The sequence below is a fragment of the Mobula birostris genome, chromosome 5, assembly GCF_030028105.1.
Source record: "Mobula birostris isolate sMobBir1 chromosome 5, sMobBir1.hap1, whole genome shotgun sequence".
NCBI classification, from domain to species: domain Eukaryota; kingdom Metazoa; phylum Chordata; class Chondrichthyes; order Myliobatiformes; family Myliobatidae; genus Mobula; species Mobula birostris.
In genome coordinates this window covers 10,498,360-10,523,461 of record NC_092374.1, presented here as the reverse complement: position 1 = coordinate 10,523,461, position 25,102 = coordinate 10,498,360, and the positions used below count along the sequence as shown (strand labels likewise).

Genomic DNA, 25,102 nt, shown 5'->3' with positions numbered 1-25,102 from the left:
CACTACCTACCCTAGTAACTGCAACACTCTTTTGTATTTGATATAAATGCCTCCCTTTCCCCTCCCTGTCCCATCTTTCTTGCCACATTCGGTTGACTTTTTCCCAGATTACACACTTAACCTCTGCTTTACTGATACTAATGTGCATTTCCACATTTTCTTTCTTTAACACCCTCTTTGCCAACTCATCCACCCTCTCATTCCCCTTCACCCCTACCTGTGCTGGAACCCATAGAAATTTTACCTGACCTCCCTGATTTGCAATTCTTGTAACTAACTGAAGGACTTCATAAAGTACATCTTGCCGACTGTTTGTGTGAAAAGACCTTAAACTTGCTAGAACTGAGGATGAATCTGAACATATCAATGCTTTGGCTTGTCTGCCTTTCTGCACCCATTGCAACGCAACCAACACCGTCAGCATCTCCACTGTAAACACCCCTAACTTATTAGATGTTCTTCTGCTGATTCCAATTTCTTTTGCTGGTATGACCACCCCAAACCCTGTCACTCCTGTTTCAGGTTCCTTCGCACCATCCGTATAAATGTGAGTATAATCACTATACTTTTCCATCACATGACAGTTAAATGCATTTACCAAATCTGTTTCATATCTTTCTTTCCTTTTTACCTCTAACAAATGCCAGTCTATGTCAGGAGAAGGGTAGAAAAAGTCCATAGAGGAGAGGCTGGTTTCTGTGATGTGCTGAGATGTGTCCACAACTTCCTACAGTTTCTTGCTGTCATGGGCAGAACACTTGGTATCTTGAGTATCTGCATCCATCAACTCATCCTCTAGGTTTTTTTTCTCCCCCCCGCCCCTTTCCTTCTCCCCGGACCTCCTGTCCCATGATCCTCTCATATCACCTTTGCCAATCACCTGTCCAGCTCTTGGCTCCATCCCTCCCCCTCCTGTCTTCTCCTATCATTTTGGATCTCCCCCTCCCCCTCTCAAATCTCTTACTAGCTCTTCCTTCAGTTAGTCCCGATGAAGGGTCTCGGCCCGAAACGTCAACTGTACCTCTTCCTAGAGATGCTGCCTTGGCCTGCTGCGTTCACCAGCAACTTTGATGTGTGTTGCTTGAGCATCCTGACATAGGTGTTTACGTTGTCCAGGTGGTCTAAAGCCATGTGGAGAGCCATTGGGATTGCATCTACCATTGACCTATTGTGACTATCGGCAAATTGCAATGGGTCCAGGTCCTTGCTGAGGCAGGAGTTAACCTCTCAAAGCATTTCATCACTGTCAAATCATGGGAAAAAGATTTTCACCACCTACCCTTAACCACACGAGGCACATCTTTGGCTGAACACTTCCTAGAAGTCAGAGCCAAGTGCTTCCCTTTCAAGGTTAAAGGCATCTATCTCTGTGATGTGATGCCTTCTCACTGCCACTTGCAAACCAGGTAGTTTTTGACCACATGTTCACCCAGACTTGACACAACACAGCCACATGTCCTTCCTGGGAACTTGTCTCCACCGTCATCCTGTTCCTCGTGGTTTCCAGCTACAATTCCAGTCCTTGAAGTTTGGACCAGGTGAGGATCTCACGTCCATGCGTTCAATTGACTGCTTCTCGTTCCGGATCTACTGTCCTGTCCTACTAGATTCCTTCTTTTTCAGCCCTTTATCTCTTCCACCTATCACCTTCCAGCTCTTAACTTCATCCAAACCACCCACCTTCCCCCTCACCCTGCCACTTTGTACTCCAAACCTGTCTCCCTCCACCTTCTTATTCTGGCTTCCGTTTCCAGTCCTGATGAAGGGCTCAGCCCAAAATCTTGACTCTGTTTCCCTGCATTGGTACAACCTGATCTGTTGAATTTGTCTGGTATTTTGCATGTGTTGCTTAAGTTCACATAATGATCCAATTTAATCTTTAGTCATGATCTTTAGTCATGCAGCCATTTTGAACCTACCTCCAAATAATACCTGATAAATAAAATGGTTTAAAAATATGTTTTTTTAAATTATTATGTCTTTTATTTTTTGCAGGATGTGGTTGACAAACCTAAATAGATGTGCAGTGGAGAATATATTGTCTGGCTGCAACATGGCCTGATACGGAAAACACCAATGCCTTTGAACAGAAAGTCATACAAAAGGTAGTGGATTCGGCCCAGTACATTGTGGGTAAAGCCTCCCAACCATTGAGCACATCTACATGAAACGCATCATAGGAAAGCAGCATCCATCATCAGAGATCTACACACCCAGGCCATGCTCTCCTCTTGCTGATGCCAGCAGCTAGAAGGTACAGGAGCCTCAGGACTCACACCACCAGGTTATACCCCACAACCATCAGACTCTTTAAAAAAAAAGGGGATAACTACACTCACTTGCTCCATTCATTGAGATGTTCCCACAACCAATGATCTCACTTTAAGGACTCTTTATTTTGTTATTTCATATTCTCATTATTTGTTGCTATTCATTTATTTTTGCATTTGCAGAGTTTGTTGTCTTCTCCACTCTAGCTGATCTTTCATTGATCCTGTTATAGTTACTATTCTACAGATTTGCTGAGTATGCCCTCAGGAAAATGAATCTTAGGGCTGTATATGGTGACATACATGAACTCTGATAATAAAATTTACTTTGAACTTTGGTCGACACTAGCAAACCCATCATTCTCTGGCCTCCACTTTATTTTGCCATTCAACTGTATCATCGGGTTTGAAGTCAGAGGCCAGATTGTGTAAAACTGACAAGCTTTTGTACCTCTTCCTAGAGATGCTGCTGGGCTGCTGTGTTCACCAGTAACTTTTATGTGTGTTGCTTGAAATTCCAGCATCTGTAGATTTCCTTGTGTGAGGCTTCTTTTCCTGGTACTTGCATAGTCACTAAATTTATTATTGTCACATGCACCAAAGTACAGTGAGAACCTGTTTTTCATTACATTGAGGTTGTACAAGGGAGTCCATCACAGGTAAAACCCTCCCAACATGGAGCACGTCTACACAAAACGTGGTCGCAGGAAAGCAGCATCCATCATCGAGGAACCCCACCATCCAGGATGTGCTCTCTTCTTGCTGCTGCCATCAGGAAGATGGTACAGGAGCTTTGGGACTCACACCACCAGGTTCAGGATGTCAACCTACACCTCACCATCAGGCTGTTGAACCAGTGGGGATAACTTCACTCAACTTCATTTGCCCCATCACTGAAATGTTCTCACAACCTATGGACTCACTTTCAAGGACTCTTTGTCTCATGTTCTTAATATTATTTCTTTCTTTTTGTATTTGCAGATTGTTGCCTTCTACATTCTGGTAGAACACCCAAGTTAGGCAGTCTTTCATTGATTCTGTTATGGTCATTTTTCTATAGGTTTATTGAATATGCCTGCAAGAAAATGAATCTCAGAGTTGTAGATAGGGATTTTGGTAATAAGTTTACTTTCAACTTTGGAATGCAGAACAAAGTGTTACAGCTACAGAGAAAGTGCAGTGCAGGCAGACAGCGAGGCAGAATGAGGTTACTATTATTAATAATAGCTTTAACTCCTGATTTGTGGAAACCACACTCATGGCCCCGAACACCAGTCCAATTACTTCACCACTACACTAGCAGAGATGATTGACTAAATTCCTGGAGAATCCAGTACAATTCTGAAGCTCAACAGACTGTTCTTATTTGAGAGTTGAATTATCCTATGGACCACATATATAACCCGCACATCATCAGCATTAAAAAAAGGCAAGTGCATTTATTTGGAGAGGACCTGAAGAAAAAAAAACACACAAGGATGTATTGCCGAGGTTTAATAAGGCATTGGTCAGACAACATTTGGAATATTGTCAGCAATTTTGGATCCCACATCTAAGGATAGATGTGCTGGCATGGGAGAGGGACCAGAGGATGTTTACGAGAATGATCCTTAAAGTACAAGGAGTATTTGATGCCTCTGGGCCTGTAACCACTGGAGTTCAGAAGATTGAGGGAGGAGCCCTTTGAAACCTGCCGGACACCGAAAGGCCTCAGCAGAATGGTTATAGGGAGGATGTTTCCTTTGATGGGAGAGTCCCATCCATGTACTTATTCAAACTTCCCTTATGTATTGCATTCAGACCCACATCCGCCACTTCCTCTGGCAGCACATTGCACACTCTCACCACTACTAGCGAAGTAGTTCACCCTCAGCTTCCCCCTTAAGCATTTCACCTTTCACGCTGAAGCTATGACCTCTAGTTGTGGTCTTACCCAACCTTAGTGGAAAAAGCCTGCTTACATTTACCCGATCTATACTTCTGATAATTTCGTATACCTACAAATGCAACAGAACATTTCAGCTTTGGTATTATTCAACTTTGAAGGTCAGCATGTCAAATGTCCTCTTCACCACTCCATCTGCCACTGTCACCACTTTCAGGGAATCATCTACCTGTACTCCTCAGCCATTCCGTTCTACTATCCTCCCTTGGGATTGAGCAGGGTGAGCGAAGCTGAACACAACAGTCGTGTTACTGTGCTGTCCCAATAGCACAGTTGGAATGGGGGACTAGAGTGCCGATCCAGACTTATGTGTCCTGATGAAGGGTCTCAGCCCGAAATGTCGACTGTCATTCATTTCCATAGAAGCTGCCTGACCTGCTGAGTTCCTCCAACTTCGTGTGTGTGTGTGTGTGTGTGTGTGTGTGTGTGTGTGTGTGTGTGTGTGTGTGTGTGTGTGTGTGTGTATATGTGTGTGTGTTACTTTGGATTTCTAGCATCTGCAGAACCTCTTGTGTCTATGTCTCTACTGTATAGCATAGCGGTTGGCGTAACCCTACCACAGCACCAGTATCTTAAGGAGCTTGCACACTCTCCCCATGACCACGTGGGTTTCCTCCGGGTGCTCTGGTTTCTTCCCACATTCCAAAGTTGTTTTGGTTAGGAGGTTACTTGGTCACATGGGCTCATTGGGCTGGAAGAGCCTGTTACTGTTCTGAAACTCTAAACAAAAATCCAACTGTGTCTCCACTATCAGAACAGACTTACAGATATCCCCATACACTCTCCAAAAGTCTGGTACAACAGATGTTGCTAGGGTGATGGGGTGGAGATACGTCTCCACTAAAGGCTCTCTTTCTCTCCACTAGCCTGCGGATCACCCTTCGGCAAGACATTGAACCTGTTAGCCCCCCCCGATCAGGGTCGCATGATGCCATGGGAGCAGGTATTGGATGGTCGTATGAACAGATGGTGCACATCACAAGTCCTGGTTATATGACCATTGACGTCAGGCAGACAATCTCTGAAGATAATGGCTGGGGTCACCCGTCTTGTAAAGACACTGCCCAGAAGAAAGCAATGGCAAACCACTTCTGTAGAAAAATTTGCCAAGAACAATCATGGTCATGAGACCATGATTGCTACATCATATGACACAGTACATAATGAAGATGTAGTTTCTGGGTACTGACCTGTTGTAGCCATTCAAGGAGAAAGCCCCCTGCGGGTTGGCAGCCGTGCTGGATTTGAAGTAGTATAGGCAGCCCCTGTGAATGATCACGTATCGTAGAGGCCCTGGAATTGTAAAACAGGGTCAGTGTTAGAGCAGAAATACAGGAGCTGGGTGAACAGTGAGAGTCAAAGAGAAAAGCTGTATAAATTAAAAATAACATCCTATCTTTCTGTTTCTTCTGTGGAAGGGTTCCCATGAACCCCTACCATTAACCGAGGGGTCCGTGGACCCCTGTGACTAACCGAGAGGTCCATGAACTCCAGGTTGTGAACCCCTACATCACCTCTCAATATTGATTGAGGACGGAACAGTAGAATAGTGTTTTACAGCACCAGCGATCAGAAGATCAGGGTTCAATTCGTGCTGCTGTCAGTAAGGAGTTTGTGTGTTCTTCCCAGGACCGCATGGGTTTCTTCCGGGTCTCCAACACTCCAAAGACGTACAGGTTAATTGGTCACAAGGTGTAATTGGGCAGTGTGGGCTCATTGGGGTGGAAGGGTCTGTTACTACACTATACCCACCTATCCCTCACACTGAACTGATTTAACCCGACCATGGAACATGACGCTACACGCCGACGCAGACCCCTGAGAATCTACAATAAGTTTATTTGAACCCATGGACAGCACGATAGCATTAGTGACAAGCATAACATTTTATAGTGCCAGCGATGGGGGTTCAAAGACGTATGGATTAGTAAATCCAGGGCATGCTGTGTTGGTGCTGTAAGCATGGTGACACTTGCAGACTGTCCTCAGCACATTGCAATTTCACTGTATGCTTTGATATTTTTATGTATGTTTGGCAAAAAAAGCTAATCTTTTTTGACACTCCCTAACTCTCCATTGATTAAAGGGACTAGTCAGGCAATGTTGTTGTACAATTAGGACTCAGCCACACCGCTGTTGCTTCACCCAGTCCAGGTGAAGGGTCTCGACAGTAAACATCGGTGGCATGTTTCCCTCCATAGATGCGGCTTGATCATACTTCAAACTAAGCTGATTATTTTTCACTCTCTTATTTAGAGATACAGCACAGTAAAAGGCCCTTCTGGCACAATAATAGAAACATAGAAACATAGAAAATAGGTGCAGGAGTAGGCCATTCGGCCCTTCGAGCCTGCACCGCCATTTATTATGATCATGGCTGATCATCCAACTCAGAACCCCGCCCCAGCTTTCCCTCCATACCCCCTGACCCCCGTAGCCACAAGGGCCATATCTAACTCCCTCTTAAATATAGCCAATGATCTGGCCTCAACTGTTTCCTGTGGCAGAGAATTTCACAGACTCACCACTCTCTGTGTGAAGAAGTTTTTCCTAATCTCAGTCCTAAAAGGCTTCCCTTCTATCCTCAAACTGTGGCCCCTCGTTCTGGACTTCCCCAACATTGGGAACAATCTTCCTGCATCTAGCCTGTCCAATCCCTTTAGGATTTTATACGTTTCAATCAGATCCCCCCTCAATCTTCTAAATTCCAACGAGTACAAGCCCAGTTCATCCAGTCTTTCTTCATATGAAAGTCCTGCCATCCCAGGAATCAATCTGGTGAACCTTCTTTGTACTCACTCTATGGCAAGGATGTCTTTCCTCAGATTAGGGGACCAAAACTGCACACAATACTCCAGGTGTGGTCTCACCAAGGCCTTGTACAACTGCAGTAGTACCTCCCTGCTCCTGTACTCGAATCCTCTCGCTATAAATGCCAGCATACCATTCGCCTTTTTCACCACCTGCTGTACCTGCATGCCCATTTTCAATGACTGGTGTATAATGACACCCAGGTCTCATTGCACCTCCCCTTTTCCTAATCGGCCACCATTCAGATAATAATCTGTTTTCCTATTTTTGCCACCAAAGTGGATAACTTCACATTTATCCACATTAAATTGCATCTGCCATGAATTTGCCCACTCACCCAACCTATCCAAGTCACCCTGCATCCTCTTAGCATCCTCCTCACAGCTAACACTGCCACCCAGCTTCGTGTCATCCGCAAACTTGGAGATGCTGCATTTAATTCCCTCATCCAAGTCATTAATATATATTGTAAACAACTGGGGTCCCAGCACTGAGCCTTGCGGTACCCCACTAGTCACTGCCTGCCATTCTGAAAAGGTCCCGTTTATTCCCACTCTTTGCTTCCTGTCTGCTAACCAATTCTCCACCCACACCAATACCTTACCCCCAATACCGTGTGCTTTAAGTTTGCACACTAATCTCCTGTGTGGGACCTTGTCAAAAGCCTTTTGAAAATCCAAATATACCACATCCACTAGTTCTCCCCTATCCACTCTACTAGTTACACCCTCAAAAAATTCTATGAGATTCGTCAGACATGATTTTCCTTTCACAAATCCATGCTGACTTTGGCCGATCATTTCACCACTTTCCAAATGTGCTGTTATCACATCCTTGATAACTGACTCCAGCAGTTTCCCCACCACCGACGTTAGGCTAACCGGTCTATAATTCCCCGGTTTCTCTCTCCCTCCTTTTTTAAAAAGTGGAGTTACATTAGCCACCCTCCAATCCTCAGGAACTAGTCCAGAATCTAACGAGTTTTGAAAAATTATCACTAATGCATCCACTATTTCTTGGGCTACTTCCTTAAGCACTCTAGGATGCAGACCATCTGGCCCTGGGGATTTATCTGCCTTCAATCCCTTCAATTTACCTAACACCACTTCCCTACTAACATGTATTTCACTCAGTTCCTCCATCTCACTGGACCCTCTGTCCCCTACTATTTCTGGAAGATTATTTATGTCCTCCTTAGTGAAGACAGAACCAAAGTAATTATTCAATTGGTCTGCCATGTCCTTGCTCCCCATAATCAATTCACCTGTTTCTGTCTGCAGGGGACCTACATTTGTCTTTACCAGTCTTTTCCTTTTTACATATCTATAAAAGCTTTTACAGTCCGTTTTTATGTTCCCTGCCAGTTTTCTCTCATAATCTTTTTTCCCCTTCCTAATTAAGCCCAATTAATACCCAATTACACTCTAGTGATGAATCAACCTACTAACTCGTCCGTCTTTGGACTGTAGGAGGAAACCAGAGCACCTGGAAGAAACTCATGCAGTCATAGGGAGAATGTACAAACTTCTTACAGACAGTGGTGGGAATTAAACACCCAAAGGGGTTTCTCTAGACCGAGGTGACTTCTTCCAGATCATTCATGAAACAGCTTACTTGTATGTCTTCTTTTTCCCAGGGCTGAAATGGCTAGCACGAGAGGGAACAGGTTTAAGGTGCTTGGAAGTCGGTACAGAGGAGATGTCAGCGGTGGTGGAAGCGGATACAATCGGGTCTTTTAAGAGACTCTTGGATGGGTAGATGGAGCTTAGAAAAATAGAGGGCTATGGGTAAGCCTAGGTAATTTCTAAAGTAAGTACATGTTTGGCACAGCTTTGTGGGCCGAAGGGCCTGTATTGTGCTGTAGGTTTTCTATGTTTCTGTGTTTCTATGCACCTGGGATTCTGTCGGAACCGGTGATCTACAGTTCAAACACTTGTTCTCCACAACTGGAGAGTTTTCACTCCAGCCGTGCGCCCTGGCATTTCACTATCTCCAGGAGCGGCCTGGAAGACATGTGTCCTTGGGGTAGCGGCCAAAGACACCCCAATTCTTTGCTGATTTCGCCGATTTTAACGTCGCGACATCGAGAAACATCGAGACAGCAGGCGGTGTGCACAGGTGTCAGAAGAAGGCCCCTGTCCTCAAGCGATACCCCTCTCTCTAGAGATGGAAAGTGAGAGCTCATCAGTCCCCGAGTTGGGGGTCTTGGAGAAGCGAAGCAGAAGATTGTAATATTGAAGCAGCGAGCTGCTGGTCTCCCGCTGTTGTTGTTGCAGGAGAAATGTCTCTCTCCCTCGAGAGCATGTCTAAGATATCGAAGCACTGGGTTATGAACTGTGGTTTTTGATGGACTCTAGATCAAGATCTTCTGATCCTGCTTGTACATGGGGTTTAGGGTTCTGATATTATCATTCATTCTTTGGGGTTTCTTGCTTGTGGACATCTCTGTGAAGAGTAAGAATTTCAGGTTGTATGCTATATACATTCTGATATTAAATGGAACCATTGCTGGCACAGTAATAGTGGTATGCTTTGTTGCTGCAGATTCCAGCATCTGCTGTCTCTTGTATCTCCACACTTGTGTGTTCTGGAGCCATGGGGAGACCAGACCAGACCAGAACGGGCTTTAATGGAGCATGAAAACAAAAGATTCTGCAGATGTTTGTATTCCATTAACGGAGCAGATGAGTTTTTATCTCTTTAGGGCTCGGGGATGGTGGGGGGGGGGGGGCGGAAGATGAGTTGTGGAACAGAGGAAACTAGAAGTACGAGTAGAGATGGTCAGCACAGCTTGAGTGTGGGAGATCACGTCCCATAAACCTAATTGAGTTTTTTTGAAGAAGCAATCAAGAAAGTCAATGGGGTGATAGATGTGATTAATATGGGCACCAGTAAGGCTTTTGATAAGGTTTAAGGTGGCGTTGGTGAAGCACATTGATGATTTGCTGGTAGCAAACAAAACTATAAATTACTGTATTAATCACACTTTTTCCTCAGATACAATCACTGCAGTGTATAGCCTGAAATTTCCCATCTGGAGTTGAGCTTCAGAATCACCTATACAGCCTAGCATTTTTGCGGTGTGAACTGAAATCTTGAAGGTGCGGGATGGTTGCAACATGGGTCGTATGGGCTGAATTGAGGTAGCAGGGCCTGGCTCGAGAGCGGGGAAAGAGCCAATGCCAAGGGCTATTGCTGGAGCAGACTTGGAGGCGATTCGATGCAGCAGAATGGAGGCGAGCAGAGTTAAGGTGGAATGGCCCGGGGCCAGATTGAAAAGGTCAGGGTGTCAGGGCCAGGCCACTGTTCAGCTCACTCTTCTGTGAGATTTACTCGAATCTGCACTGGACTGAGGCTGTGGTTTGCAACTAACAGTCTCTTGAATCAACTGCAGTGATGACTGGCTTTGTGGCTGTGGACTCAACTTTGTGAACTTCAGTTTTGAATGTTATTTGCTTTCATCTATTGTTTGCACAATTTGTTTTTTTTCCCCCTACACAATGGGTGTTTGATGATCTTTCCAATGGGTTCTTTTGGGTTTCTTTGTTTTGTGGCTGCCTGTAAGGAGACAAATCTCAAGGTTGCATATAGTATACATACTTTGATAATAAATATACTTTGAACTTTGAAGGTTCCACATAGTAGGCCTCCCTGAAAGATCGGGTCACATGGGATCCAGGGAGAGAAGTTTATTGGATACACAGTTGGCTTGAAGGTAGGAAGCAGAAGGTGACAGTGGAAGATTGTTTATTGGCTGAAGGCCTGTGATGCGTGGTGCTCCCCAGGGCTCTGTGCTTGCTGTTCCTTCTGATATCACTGTTCCAAAGTTTATTGAGGGCTGCGCAGTTCGCATAATTCTACAGTGCCAGCAATCACCGATCAGGGTTCAATTCCCACCACTGTCTGTAAGGAGTTTGTACACTCTCGCCGTGACCTCCAGGTGCTCCTCCCACATTCATAAGACATCCAGTTATCGTCAGGGTTAGTGAGTAGTGGACATGTTACGTTGGTGCCAGAAGCATAGACACTTGTGGGCTGCACTCAGCCCAATCCTTAGACTATGTTGGTTATTTCACTGTATAGTTTAATTTACATGTGACAAATAAAGCTAACTTTTCAAACAAAAATCCTCAGACCCATTGCTATTCATCGTCTATATCAGTAATTAGATGAGAATATTATAAGCCATGGTGGGTAAGTCTGTAAATGATAGGTGCTGTCGTTGACATTATCAGGATTTACTGATAAGCTGGGTAAGTGGGCCAAGGAATGGCAAATGGAGTTTAATTCAGATAAATGTGAGGTGTTGCATTTGGGAAGACAAATGAGGGAAGGGAATTCATAGTGAACGGCAGGGCCCTCGGGAGTGTTGTGGAACAGGGGGACCTAGGAGTACAAGTACATGGATTCCTGAAAGTAAGGGGTTGCATGTAGACAGGGTAGTGAAGTAGGCTTTTGGCATTCTGGCCTTCAGCAGTCAGGGCATCGAGTATAGAACTTGTGATGTTATGTTGGAGTCAGTGAGGCCGCATTTAGAATGGAGAGCATAAGGTATGTATTCTCAAACTTGTGTATCCAGCCTGATGGGAGTGGGGAGAAGAGAGAATGACTGGGGTAGAAGGGGTCCTTGATTATGTTGGCTGCTTTCCTGAACCAGGTGGAAGTGCAGACGGAGCCAACGGAACGAGAAGTCAGGATTTTGAAAAGCTGACTGTAGCTGGAAAGTATGAGGCTCTAGACCTGACACCCAGGGAACAAGGTGGCAAAAAGGGTCAACTTACACTTCATGATCTTCCACTGGGAACCCCCTTTCTTATGAAGGTAGCCAGACAGCGTTATTCCTCCGGGCATGGTAAGGAGGTTCTGAGCGCCGATTGCCCGCATCGGCACCGGCCACTGTTCTTCGACATTCATGGCCATGGTACTGGAACAAAAACACAAGTAAAATGATTGACTATCCGTTACATCAATGATGCCCCCAAGCAGGATTGAACAATCACTGCACCACCAACTACAGTAAAAGCTCCCCCCCACCCCCCCCCCCCACCACCCCGGGACCACCAGGCTTCAAAATTCACCTCCGTGCCATTGTGAAATCCAGTAACTGGGTTAAAGCTTTGTGCGAACATTTAATAACATGTGCCTACTGAATTAGGCTTTATAGGTCAAAGTTTGTGAGCTTAAGGGCACTCATTTCCTCTGTCGTCTACAAGTTTGTACATTCTCCCCATGACTGCATGGGTTTCCTCCGTGTGCTCCAGTTTCCTCCAACGTTCCAAAGACGTACAAGTTAGGGTTATTAAGCTGTGGTCATGCTACGTTGGCATCAGGAACATGGTGACACTTAAGGGCTTCCCTCAGCATATCCTGGAACCGTGTAGGCCAGTGTCTTTCCATGCCAATATGAAGAGAGTTAAGCATAACATGCTGACTACATCTAACCTTCCTCACACATACACTCAGTGGCTAGTTTATTAGGTACCTCCCATAACCGAATAAAGTAACCACTCGTGTATGTTCGTGGTCTTCAGCTGCCCATTCACTTCAAGATTTGGCATGTTGTGTGTTCGAGATGATCTTCTGCACACCACTGTTGGAACGTGTGGTTATTTGAGTTACTGTCGCCTTTCTGTCAGTTTGAACCAGTCTGGCCATTCTCCTCTGATTCCCTCATTAACAATGCATTTTCACCCACAGAACTGCCATTCATGGGATGTTTTTTCATTTTTCGCACCATTCTCTGTAAAATCTAGAGACAGGGTTCCCAGCCTTTTTTATGCCATAGACCTCTACCACTAACCGAGGGGGAACCCAAGAAGTACTTTTTCGTACCTCCACTGATTTTTTTTTTGTGCCTGTGGTCACCGCTCCACCAATTAGTTGTTCCTCACTCATCAAACCTCAGGTAATTGTCAGTATTTGATTTAATGAGGAGAAGCACCAGAAGTGGACCATGGAGTTTCTGAAGACTGATCTACATTCAATGCAGCCCAGAGCTGTAAATCTTCCTCATCCAAAGTCACTAGTACAGAACAGTACAGGCCCTTTGGCCCACAATGTTATGCTGACCTTCTAATCTACTCCAAAATCAGTAACCCCTCCCTCCCCCATAGCCCTCCATTCCCCCTCCCCATACTTTCCTCCAATCACCTTAAAATGATGCCCCTTCTATTTCTGCTCTACGAAAAAGCCTCTGGCTGCCCTCTCAATCTATGCCCTTTATCATCTTATACACCTCTATAAAGTCACCTCATCCTCCTTCAATCCAAAAAGTCCCAGCTCACTCATCCTATCTTCACAAGGCATGCTCTTTAATTCAAGCGGCGTCCTAATTATCTGGACATTGTCCCATCGGTGCTGTGGACCTGATTTGTAAATTGGTGCCTTGTTTTCTTTACAGTCGGAACCTATTGTGAGGATTGTGGAAGGGTACACATACCTAGAGAAATTGGGAAGATTAAAAGTCTGGAGTAGGAGTGAATCCTAGCTATGAGGGAGTTGGCAACTCAAGGTACAAGCATTTCATTTAGAGATACAGCACAGTAACAGGCCCTATCAGCCCAACAAGCCGACACTGCCCAATTACACGCATGTGACCAATTAACCTGCCCTGTATATTTTTGAGATGTGGGTGGAAACTCGAGCATCCAGAGGAAACCCATGTGGTCATGGGGAGAATGTACGATCTCTTTACAGAGAGCGGAGAAATTGAAGCCAGATCACTGGCGTTATGCTAACTGCTATCAGATCAAGTTTAATTATCTTTCAGCTGAACAAAACAGTGTTCAGTTGTTTCTCCAGGGCCAAGGTGCAAAACATTCAGAATAGCAAGCAAGCATTCAAAAATAGCAAGTAATGTAATTCAAAATAATGAGCAAAGAAGCATATTCACTCAAATAAAACATATATAGCCCAAGAACCTGAGTGACAATGTCCAGCAATCGATGGTGCAGTCTCCTGGCAGTGTATAGACACAAGCAATTCTGCCTGTCATTCCACTGCTCAAACACAGGAAGGCAGCACCGATGGGCGAGGCCAGGCCAGGCCCCAGTCGAGCTCAACCACGCTGTAGCGCTTCTACGTCTCTCATCTTGTCTGCAGCCGCAGGCAAGCCTGAGGCTTGAGGCCTAATTCTCGCTGCAACCGAAGCTACACAGCTCCCATGTCCACTGCTCCTCCACCAGACAAGGGTAACATGCCTGCAGCAACTTACATCATCCCTATCCAACAGAATCTTGTGATCGCAAGTGACATGTTCGAGACAATCTCCCGCACCAACTGCAATGCTTCCAAGTAGCAGGCAGCAACACGGCCAGTTCCTCTGTACCAAGGCCGGCTCCTCCAACGCCTGAGCCAACCCTCTCAACACCGGTCTAGTTTCTCCGATCAACGAACAGCTCACTAATTAAGTAGCCCTGTAGTACTCAAGGTTCTTGGAGTGGAATTGTCTCTGGATCATAAAAAACACGTTTTACAAAGAAAAAGGCACCTTTGGTTGGCCTTTGAGAGGCTGTTGCATTTGCAAGCACCGCCATCTTACCAGAAGTCCAATCCAATTTTTGCTATTGTACCATCTAGAGTTAGGACCATAGATAGCACAAGAAGGTAGGAGAAGTCCATTCAGCCCTTCAGGCCTTTCCTGGCATTCACTATGATCATGGCTGAGCTATACGGGCCTGAATTCCTCCTCTGTGCTAGTTCCCAATTACTGCCAGTCTTTCTAATATGTATTCACCTCCATCTTGTATGTCGCTAATGATCCAATCACTAACCTCTGGGCCGGAGAATTCCAGAGATTCATCACCCACTGAGGGAAGAAATTTTCACCAACATATTGATGCAATTACAAAGGCGGCACAAAAGTGGCTATATTTCATTAGGAGTTTGAGGAGATTTGGTGTGTCACCAAAGACTCTCTCAAATTCCTACAGATGTACCACGGAGAACATTCAAACTGGTTACATGACTGTCTGGTACGGAGAGGCTGCTACAAAACTGTAGAAAGCTCTGTCATGGGCACCAGCATCCCCAACATCCGGGACATCTTCAAAAGGCGAGGCAGCACGGTAGCAGAGTGGTTAGCACTTCACAGTCCTAGTGACCTGGATTCACTTCTCTCCGCCGCCTGCAAGGAGTGTGTACATTCTTCCCATGACCATGTGGGTTTCCTCCCTCAACCTACACCAGTGATAAAAAAAAACCCAATTCTGATTCACACTTCAGCTTTCAACGACTGCTCCACATTTCGTGGCTATGCCCCTTTTGTCTCTCCCGCTCATAAAAACATCCACTCCATCACATCCCTTTAGGACCTTGTACGTTTGAATAAGGTCGCACCTCATTTTTCTTTACTCCAAGGAACATCATTCCAAACTGCCATCATCGAGGGGATATTCAAGAGGCAGTGCCCCAGAAAAAGGTGGCATCCATCATTGCTTTCTTACTGCCCACTATGCCACTGTTGTTAAGGGGTGCTGTGAAGGTCCTCCATCTCTGATGGTGGTCAGGGCATCCTTCATTGTGTCAGTAGCTCGGTTTTCACTACTCCCGGGTGGAGACTCAGGAATACTGTCACACTCAGATGAAGGATTCTTCGTCGCTGTTTCTGTAACAATTTTGTTTTACCAGTCAGGGTTGATGGCCCTGAGCTGAGCCCCCGGACCTGGTGGACCACCCTTAATCTGGTCACTACCCTTTGACCTGTTTGGCACAGGTAACCCTACCAAGAACCAAAGCATGAAGCCCTGACTCCAGCCAACATCCTGTACCTCTCCAGATCAATGAGGCATGCAAGCTTCCAAACTACGACAAGCTTGTTGGTCCTCTTCGAGCAGGCGTTCCCAACTGGGATCCATGGACCTGTCGGTAAATGGGAAGGCTCCGTGGCATAAAAAAAGGTGGGAATCCCTGTCTTGAAGGATCCATTGTTGAGGACCCCCATCACCCAGGACACACACTCTTCCTATTGCTACCATCAGGGAGAAGGTACAGGAGCTTAAAGGACTACACTCAACATTTTAGGAATAGTTTCTTCTGTTTAGGCATCTGGAAAGAAATAGATCCATCAGGCAGATGCAGCATGGATTCAGCAAAGGCAGATCCTGTTTGACAAACTCACTGCAGTTCTTTGAGGATATAACAAGTGCAGTGGATAGAGGGGAACAGATGGACATTATTTATTTGGATTTCCAGAAGGCGTTCAATAAGCTGCCACATAAAAGACTTATCCACAAGGATGCATAGAGTTGGGGGTGATGTATTAGCATGGATAGAGGATTGGTTAACTAATAGATAGCAGAGAGTTGAGATACATGGGTGTTACTCTGGTTGGCAATCAATGGTGAGCGGTGTGCCACAGGGGTCAGTGCTGGGCCTGCAACTGTTCACGATATAAATTAACAATTTGGAAGAGGGGAGCAAGTGTAAAGTATCTAAGTTTGCCGATGACACTAAATTGATTGGAAAAGTAAATTGTGCAGAGGACATGGAAAGTCTGCAGAGAGAAATAGGTAGGTTAGGTGAGTGAGCACGGGTCTGGCAGATGGAGTACAATGTTGGTAAATGCGAGGTCATCCACTTTGGAAGAAAAAATGGAAGAGCAGGTCATTATTTAAATGGTAAAAAATTGCAGCATGCTGCTATGCAGAGGGAATTGGGAGTGCTTGTGCATGAATCACAAAAGGTTGGTTTGCAGATGCAGTGGGCTATCAAGAAGGCAAATGGGATGTTGGCCTTCGAGGGCTGCACGAGGACATACCCGACCAAAACTTTTCCATGGACGGTTTCCAGACCGTTCGGGCTGACCGGAAGTGCACTGAGAGCGGTAAGCGTAAAGGAGTTGGGGGCTTGCTGTTCTGGTTAACAACGGATGGTGCAATCCTGGTCATATTACGATTGAGGAACGTGTTTGTAGCCCAGATATTGAACTTCTTGCTGTTGAACTCTGGCCATATTCCACCAAGATACAACACTGGGCATCATGGGAGGTTGTTCCTGCCTGTGGCCATCGAACTTTGCAGCTCCTCCCGTGGAGGGTCAGACACCCTGAGCCAATAAGCTGGTCCTGGACTTATTTCCATCTGGCATAGTTTGCATATTGTTGTTTGATTGCTTGTGGTTTTCGTATTGCTATATTTACACTCTATTCTTGGTTGGTGCAGCTGTAACGAAACCCAATTTCCCTCGGGATCAATAAAGTATGTCTATCTATCTGTCTTTTTATTGTTAGAGGGATTGGATTTAAGAGTAGGGAGGTTAGGCTGCAACTGTACAGGGTACTGGTGAGGGCGCTCCTGGAGTACTGTGTGCAGTTCTGGTCTCCTTACTTGAGGAAGGATATACTGGCTTTGGAGGCAGTGCAGAGGAGGTTCACCAGGTTGATTCCAGAGATGAGGAGGTTAGACTATGAGGAGAGATTGAGTTGCTTGGGACTGTACTCACTGGAATTCAGAAGAATGATAGGAGACCTTATAGAAACACAGAAATTATGAAAGGGATAGATAAGATAGAGGCAGCAACGTTGTTTCCACTGGTAAGTGAGACTAGAACTAGGGGATATAGCCTCAAGATTTGGGGGAGTAAATTTAGGACCAAGATGAGAAGGAACTGCTTTTCCCAGAGAGTGGTGAATGTGTGGAATTCTCTGCCCATTGAAGCAGTGGAGGCTACCTCAGTAAATATATTTAAGACTAGGTTGGAATTAAGGGTTATGGGGAAAAGGCAGGTAGGTGGAGATGAGTCCATGGTCAGATCAACCATGATCGTATTGAAAGGCAGAGCAGGCTCGACGGGTCAGATGGCTGACTCCTGCTCCTATTTCTTATGTTCTTACGTTCCCCTCAGTCATCAGACTTCTGAATGGTCCATGAACCCACAACACAACCTCACTATTTTACACCCTTTTTGCACGAGTTATTTATGTAACACAGTTTTCTTATGCATTGCACTGTAAAACAACAAATTTCAAGACTTATGTCGGTGATATTAAACCTGATTCTGATATTTTTTAAATTCCAATCCTTTTCCAATGAGGCCAGTATGCCATTTGCCTTAGCTTCTTGTTCGATGTGCCTTCCAACTGTTTGTGCTTTGTGCACTGGAATATCTCAATTCCTCTGAACACCACTTGCAGACTGCCCTCAGATTCCTCTCAAACTGTACGAACTCACATTGAGCTCAAAGAAGCAGAAGATCATGGAGAACTGAAATCAGGGTACAAAGAGTGACTAAACAGGGAAGTGCCATAAGTCAGTGTGCAGCCAGAGATAATGGAGATGTGCCAGTAAAGAGTTCACATAGAGCTCTTGACACAGGTCCTACACATTGGAGCCTGAAGGTTTTGATCCAAGGTTCTTCAGAAGTCAAGAAAACTTGTCGCTTACGGCCATTTTTATTACAAACTAAAACAACAAAAGAATAAAAGTAATGACAGCAGAGTCTAGTAGAGAAGTGGGGTAGAGGGTAGGGGGGGGAAGAGGGTAGAGGAGGGGGGGAAGAGGGTAGAGGGGGGGGAAGAGGGTAAAGGATGGGGAGAAGAGGGTGGGGGGCAAGAGGGTAGAGGAGGGAAGAGGGTAGGGGGAAGAGGGTAGAGAGAGAGAGGGGGAGGGGAGGGAAGGGAAGGTGGTGAGGGTGGGGAAGAGAGAGGAGAGAAAGAAACCGGTTCAACGTGGTCTGGCGGTCAACTTAGTTCAGTTCAGTGCCACACTACTAGCTCACTGCAGGCTGCACGCAAAGCCAGTCTTCACTGAAGCGCCCCCCCCCCCCCCCTCCGTATATATCAGCCCGATCAAACAACTCAAAAACAGCAAAAAAAAGTGTAATCAGAATCCAAAAATACATGCACCACGAACCTCAAAGTCCCTTAAAACGCGTCCACAGCCTCGCCGGTCAATCCATGCAGCACGGAACCCAATCCTGCACTTTCCTCCAACAGCAGCTAGCGAAAGGGAAAGGAAGATTGGTCAAATGCAGGCAGACGGCACCGAACACCCACTCGCCCTCTGCTCTTGTCCTCAACGCCTCTATTGGAGAGAAGCAATGGAGTCTTAGTTGCTTGAATTAACTAATAAGGTAGCCCCTATTCACGTGATACCCCCCTAAAGAACACATTGAACGATTACAATGTGATATATGCTAAAAACACACTGAAAAATTACAAGTACACAGTTATATAAAATAAACAAACAAGCATAAAAGTTAAACAAGGAAAATAACAATTAAACAGTCCAATCCAACGTTCATAAGAGCAGCAGGAGGCCACTCAGCCCATCAAACCAGATCCACCATTCAGTACATTCATTGCTGACTGGTAAATTTGTTTATTATTGTCATTTTGCATTTTGCATGCAATGCATATAGATCATTTCAGTCCATCAGTATAGTTTTATTTCATGGTTTTGTAGAGACTCCTTAATTTCATTAGGCTGAATTCACCCAGAGTGTTAAGGGTTGAGATAACCGTGTATGTTACGTGTTACGATTTGGGGGCGGAATTTTTATATATATATATATATATATATATATATACACACACACACACACAAAACGCCACCATTTTGTTTGGGGTGGGGGATAAAGTGTACCTTAGAAGTAATTACACTCATGTCAATTTTTGTCAACACTCCTCCAGTTCTATGATTTCCATTTTATGTACTGCTGTCATGAAGTAACACCTGCAAGTCAGTGATAACAAACCTAATTCCATGAGAAATCAATAACAGAACGCAGAACGAAATGTCATGGTTACTGTACAAGGGCCATGATGAGGCAGTTGGGAGACTGAAGGCTGATTTATACTTGTGCAATCGGGCTACGCCTTAAGCCTGATTTATACTTTTGCATAGCCCTACGCCGCAGCGAGCATACGTAGTTGTGTCTGTGTCGCTCTGCAATTCACTGCCAAAACGCTAGTTGGCGATGGGGTTTCTATGCCACTGTGTTGAGTTTCTTCGTGAGAGGCATGGACGAGGAAATGCACTTCAAATATTTTCAGATGTTGGCAGGTAGATTCGACGATCGTCTCCAACCGTTTATTTCGCATCAGTGTACGGACATGGCGGAGAAAAGCAAACTGAAATGCGTAGGAGGAAATGCGATGCTGCCAAGCCGACCAATCACAGTTGTTGCGGTCTGCGTCACTGCGACATGTGAGTTACATTTTTGGGGAGGTGCACGTCACCCTACGGTGCACATTTGACGCAGAAGTATAAATTGGGCTTAACAGTCCACCTTATTATACCAGGAAAAATTGGCATCCGTTAGTCTCGTGAGTCAATGGATTTGCGCCTTGGAAGGTTTCCAGGGTGCAGGCCTGGGCAAGGTTGTATGGAAGACCGGCAGTTGCCCATGCTGCAAGTCTCCCCTCTCCACGCCACCGATGTTGTCCAAGGGAAGGGCACTGGGGCCGATACAGCTTGGCACCGGTGTCGTCGCAGAGCAATGTGTGCTTAAGTGCCTTACTCAAGGACACAACACGCTGCCTCAGCTGAGGCTCAAACTAGCGACCTTCAGATCACTAGACCAACACCTTAACCACTTGGGCCACGTGCCAACACTACCAGGAAACCAGTTAATAATCTTGTATAGTGGGGTAGAAGCTGTCCTTGAGCCTGGTGGTAGCTGCAGGCTTTTGTATCTTTTGTCCTACTGAAAATCCAGTTGGGTGGCGGGGTGGAGATACATCTCTACCAAGGGAGGTGCAAGGCACAGAGGGAAGGAGCTGGCCTGCAGGTCACCCTTGGGCAAGGTGTAGTACCTGCTTCGACCCCATTCAGGGTCACATCTAGCCAGGGGAGCAGGGGGTGGATAGTTATGCGACCACTGACACCAGGCAAACAATCTCTGAAGAACTTTGGTAACGGCTGGGGTCACCCGTCTTGGAAAAACACTGTCCAGATGGTGGCAATAACAAACCACTTCTGTCGAAAAACTTGCCAAGAACAATCATGGTCATGGGACCACAATCACCCACATCATACGACACGGCGCATAATGACGAAGATGATGATCCAATTGATGTGGTGGAGGAGGCAGGGGAAGAAGAGGGAACATCCAGGATGGATAGGGTCTTTACGCTGGCTGCTTTACTAGGGCAGCAAGAAGTGTAGACAGAGTCCGTGGTGGAGGGGCTGGTTTCTGTGATGTGCTGAGCTCTCTGCAGTCTCTGTGGGAATGGGGAGAGGAATCATCCAAGAAACTATTGCCTCCACAGCAGCTGATTCACCCACTGAGTTCCTCCAGCAGATTATTTGTTGCTCCAGATTCCAGCAGCTGCAGTCTCCTGTGCCTTCCTCGAAGAGTAACCTGGCTACAAGGGGCAGCAATGGGTTCCAAGATGAAGATCAATGCAGATTTAGAGACTGATGAGTGAAGAAAAAGTGTTAATGGGCCAAATGGCCTCTGGGGGCTCCCACGTTCTTGTCTCTGAGAAGGTGTCAGTGCAGGACCGTTGACAGATTTCTATATATATAGCCTTTTCAATCCTCCTACGCTTTTAAGTTCAAACCCAAATTATAAATAACATTTCCTGTCCCACAGCTGCTGTGGGAGGAGGAGACGAGCAAATGCTCATCAGATGCTAAAGGCAAGGTCAGGTTTATCATCCTGTACAGTAGTACACATATGCACAGCGCAATGTAAAATCTTACAGGCAGCAGAAAAGTTCAAAGTAATTTTATTATCAAAGCATGTCACCTTCTACTGCCCTGAGATTCAATTTCTTGCAGGCATTCATGGTAAGACACAAAAATACAATCAAATCAATGAAAAACTGTACACCAGCCCTGACAAACAACCAATGTGCAAAAAGACAATCTGTACAAATACAAAATAACAATAATAAATAAATACTGAGAACATGAGTTGTACAGTCCTTGAAAGTGAGTGCACAGGTTGAGGGATCAGTTCAGTACTGAGGTGAGTGAAGTTATCCATACTGGTTCAGGAGCCTGAAGGATAATAACTGTTCCTGAACCTGATGGTGTGGGACTTAACGCTCCTGTGCTCTTTATCCCAATGACAGCAGCAAGAAGAGAGAATAGCCTGGACAGTGGAATCCTTGATGATCGATCAGGATCAGGTTTAATATCACTGGCATGAATCGTGAAATTTGTTGTTATGTGGAAGCAGTACATTGCAACACATAGTAAAACTGTAAAATAAAGTATATATTAAAAAGTTAAATTAAATAAATAATGTAAAAAGTGGAAAAAAGAGGTGAGGTAGTATTCATGGGTTCAATGTCAGCAAAGGGGAAGAAGCTGTTCCTGAATCATTGAGTGTGTACCTTCAGGCTCCTGTAACTCCTTCCTGATGGTAGCAATGAGAAGAGGGCATGTCCTGGGTGATGGGGGTCCTTAAAGATGGATGCCACCTTTCGCAGGCATTGCTCCTTATAGATGTGCTCAACTGTGGGAAGGGCTTCACCTGCGATGGGTTGGGCTGTATCCACTTTGTGTAAGCTTTTCAGTCCTTAGACATGTTGGAATAGGTTCGTTAATGTTCCATGTACTGAGGTGTAATGAAAACTTTGTCTAGCATACTGCACACACAGATCAATTCATTACACCGTTCATTGAAGCAGTGCAAGATAAAACAACAGCAGAATGCAGAATAAAGTGTAACAAGTACAGAGAAGGTGCAGAGTAGGTAGACTATAAAGTGGAAGATCATAATGAGGTAAATTATGAGGTCAAGAGCCCATCTTATCACAATAAGGAGTTATTAATTATCTTAGTGTTAGAAACTGGTACATGGAGCTTAGAAAAGAGGCCTATGAGCAATCTTCCCTCTAATTTTTAGTAGTCAGTGTGTGCAAAAATCTTATGTTGTGCAAATTTTTTCCCGGTGACAAAAGTATGTGTGCACTGAATGCACGCGTGGCACAGTTTATGTAGGTTTACAAAATATTTGACATAAAACTGCACAGAACAACAACAAAATAACTTACATACTTAAGTCACTCAACTATTTTTTCTCTCTCCCGTCTTTGGCATTTACCCATTCTTTGTAAACTCTACCTACACTAAGAGAACTTCCATCCAATTGATAGCTTTTGATTCTCATTAACATATCCAAATGACATTCACCTAAATAGTTTCTCAGCTTGTTTTTGATTTCATTCATTAGGCTAAAACCCAAGTCACAATCTGCAATTGCGGAGAAATCAAAAGCTGACCATTCTTGTACCTCATCTTCAGGAAACCTTTCTTCTAAATGAACACAAAGACAATTTATAAAAGCCAACAGCAAACTTGTATCTACTGTGACGTTTTCTTCACGTTGTTGGCTTAGCAAAACTTTAACTTTGTCACTCCACAAAACATTGTCTCCCAGATACTGCTTTCTTATCTTGTTAATTTTGCCTCGGGCAAAATGAAGTGAATCAATCGGTGTCAGGCCACTCTTTTGCAGAATCTTGCACAGTGCAGCCAGTTCATCAAAGACATCACTTAAAACCTGTAAACGCAAACACGAGGAATTCTGCAGGTGCTGGAAATTCAAGCAACACACATGCAGATGCTGGAAAACATCCTGACGAAGGGTCTCGGCCTGAAACGTCGACTGTACCTCTTCCTAGAGATGCTGCCTGGCCTGCTGCGTTCACCAGCAACTTTGATGTGTGTTACTTAAAACCTGTGAAGTTCTTTTGCACTTCACGCCCTTCGCTTCTTTTGAATTCGACATAGTGAATCAATATCTTTTTCCAATAAAAACTTAGTAAGCTATCTACAGGATTTGAAACAGATCTTTGTAAACTTTACAATATGAACACTGTCCGCCAAAGATGGCTGCCACCGTGATGCAGCTGTATAAACCAGAACAAGAAAGGTGAGGTGACGTGAATTAGTGACGTGCATTGTGGTATTTGAAAAACCGACTAACTAGTTAACAGAAACATTTAGCTAAAAGATTATTTTCAATAAGTATAATTATTAATTACTACATTATTTTAGGTAACTAACCTTTTGTGTGCACATTAATTTCCTTTGTGCACTGGTTGAAAAACATGTGTGCGCGCTCACATGTGCACAGCTTAAGGGAACATAGGTTATGAGTAACCCCAAGTAATTTCTAAAGTAAGGACATGTTCGGCACAGCATTGTGGGCTGAAGGGCCTGTATTGTGCTGTAGGTTTTCTATGTTTCTAAGCTGTCCTTAAGCCTGATGGTACAGGCTTTCTAGCTTTGGTATCTTCTGCCCGGTGGGGAGAAGGAGGTAGAAATGGGAGAACAGAGATTGTCTGGGGTGCGAGGGGTTTTTGATTATACTGGCTGATTTACTGAGGCAACAAGACATACAGACTGAATATGGAGAGGGGAGGCCGGCTTCCATGATGGGCTGAGCAGTGTCCACAACTCTCTGCAGTTTCTGGTGGTCACAGACAGAGCATTCCATCAAGCCATGGTGCGTCTGGATTCACTTCGCAGGGACTAGAACATAGAAGCAAGGATGTAACGCTGAGGCTTTATAAGACATTGGGCGGACAACATTTGGAGTATCATGAGCAGTTTTAGCCCTGTATCAGAAACAAAAGATGTGCTGGCATTGGAGGGGGTCCAGAGGCAGTTCATGAGAATTATCCCAAGAATGAAAGGGTTAACATACGAGGTGCATTTAAGGAACCTGTACTCATTGGAGTTTAGAAGAATGAGGGGGGAATGTCTCTGAAACATACCAAATATTGAAAGGTCTAGATGGGATGGACGTGAAGAGGAGTCTTCCTATAGTGGGGAAGCCTAGGAGCAGATAGCACAACCTCAGAAGAGAGGTGAGGAATTTCTTTAGCCAGAGGGTGATGAATCTGTGGAATTCATTGCCATGGACTGCAGTCATTGGATATATTTAAAGTAGAGGTCGATAGATACTTAAATAGTTAGGGCATCAAAGGCTAAAGAGAGAAAGCAGAGCAGTGCAGACTGGATGGGCCGAATGGCCGCATGCTGTTCCTATGTCTTTTGATCTTATGTATTTAAGGTTGTTCTGAATTTCCAGCATCTGCAGAATCTCTTGTATTAATTGACCTCTAAACAGGAGTACAAATCCTACAGTTGCAGTTTAAGCAAATCCATACAGGTTA

The 25,102-nt window shown here is 44.9% G+C and overlaps 1 protein-coding gene across 2 annotated transcripts in view; it reads right to left on the bottom strand.

Annotated features, from left to right (window-relative positions):
* sh3bp2 (SH3-domain binding protein 2) overlaps positions 1–25,102 on the bottom strand; it is a 124,718-nt gene that overhangs the window by 77,645 nt on the left and 21,971 nt on the right. Inside the window, exons 2-4 of one of the 2 annotated variants that reach the window (XM_072257600.1) lie at positions 18,876–19,046; positions 11,808–11,950; positions 5,406–5,508 (exon numbers count right to left, since the gene is read on the bottom strand). In XM_072257600.1, coding sequence (XP_072113701.1) covers positions 5,406–5,508; positions 11,808–11,946 — 242 coding nt within the window. In that variant the 5' untranslated portion in view covers positions 11,947–11,950; positions 18,876–19,046. The remainder of the gene's footprint in view (positions 1–5,405; positions 5,509–11,807; positions 11,951–18,875; positions 19,047–25,102) is intronic. The other variant, XM_072257601.1, reaches the window with a different exon arrangement.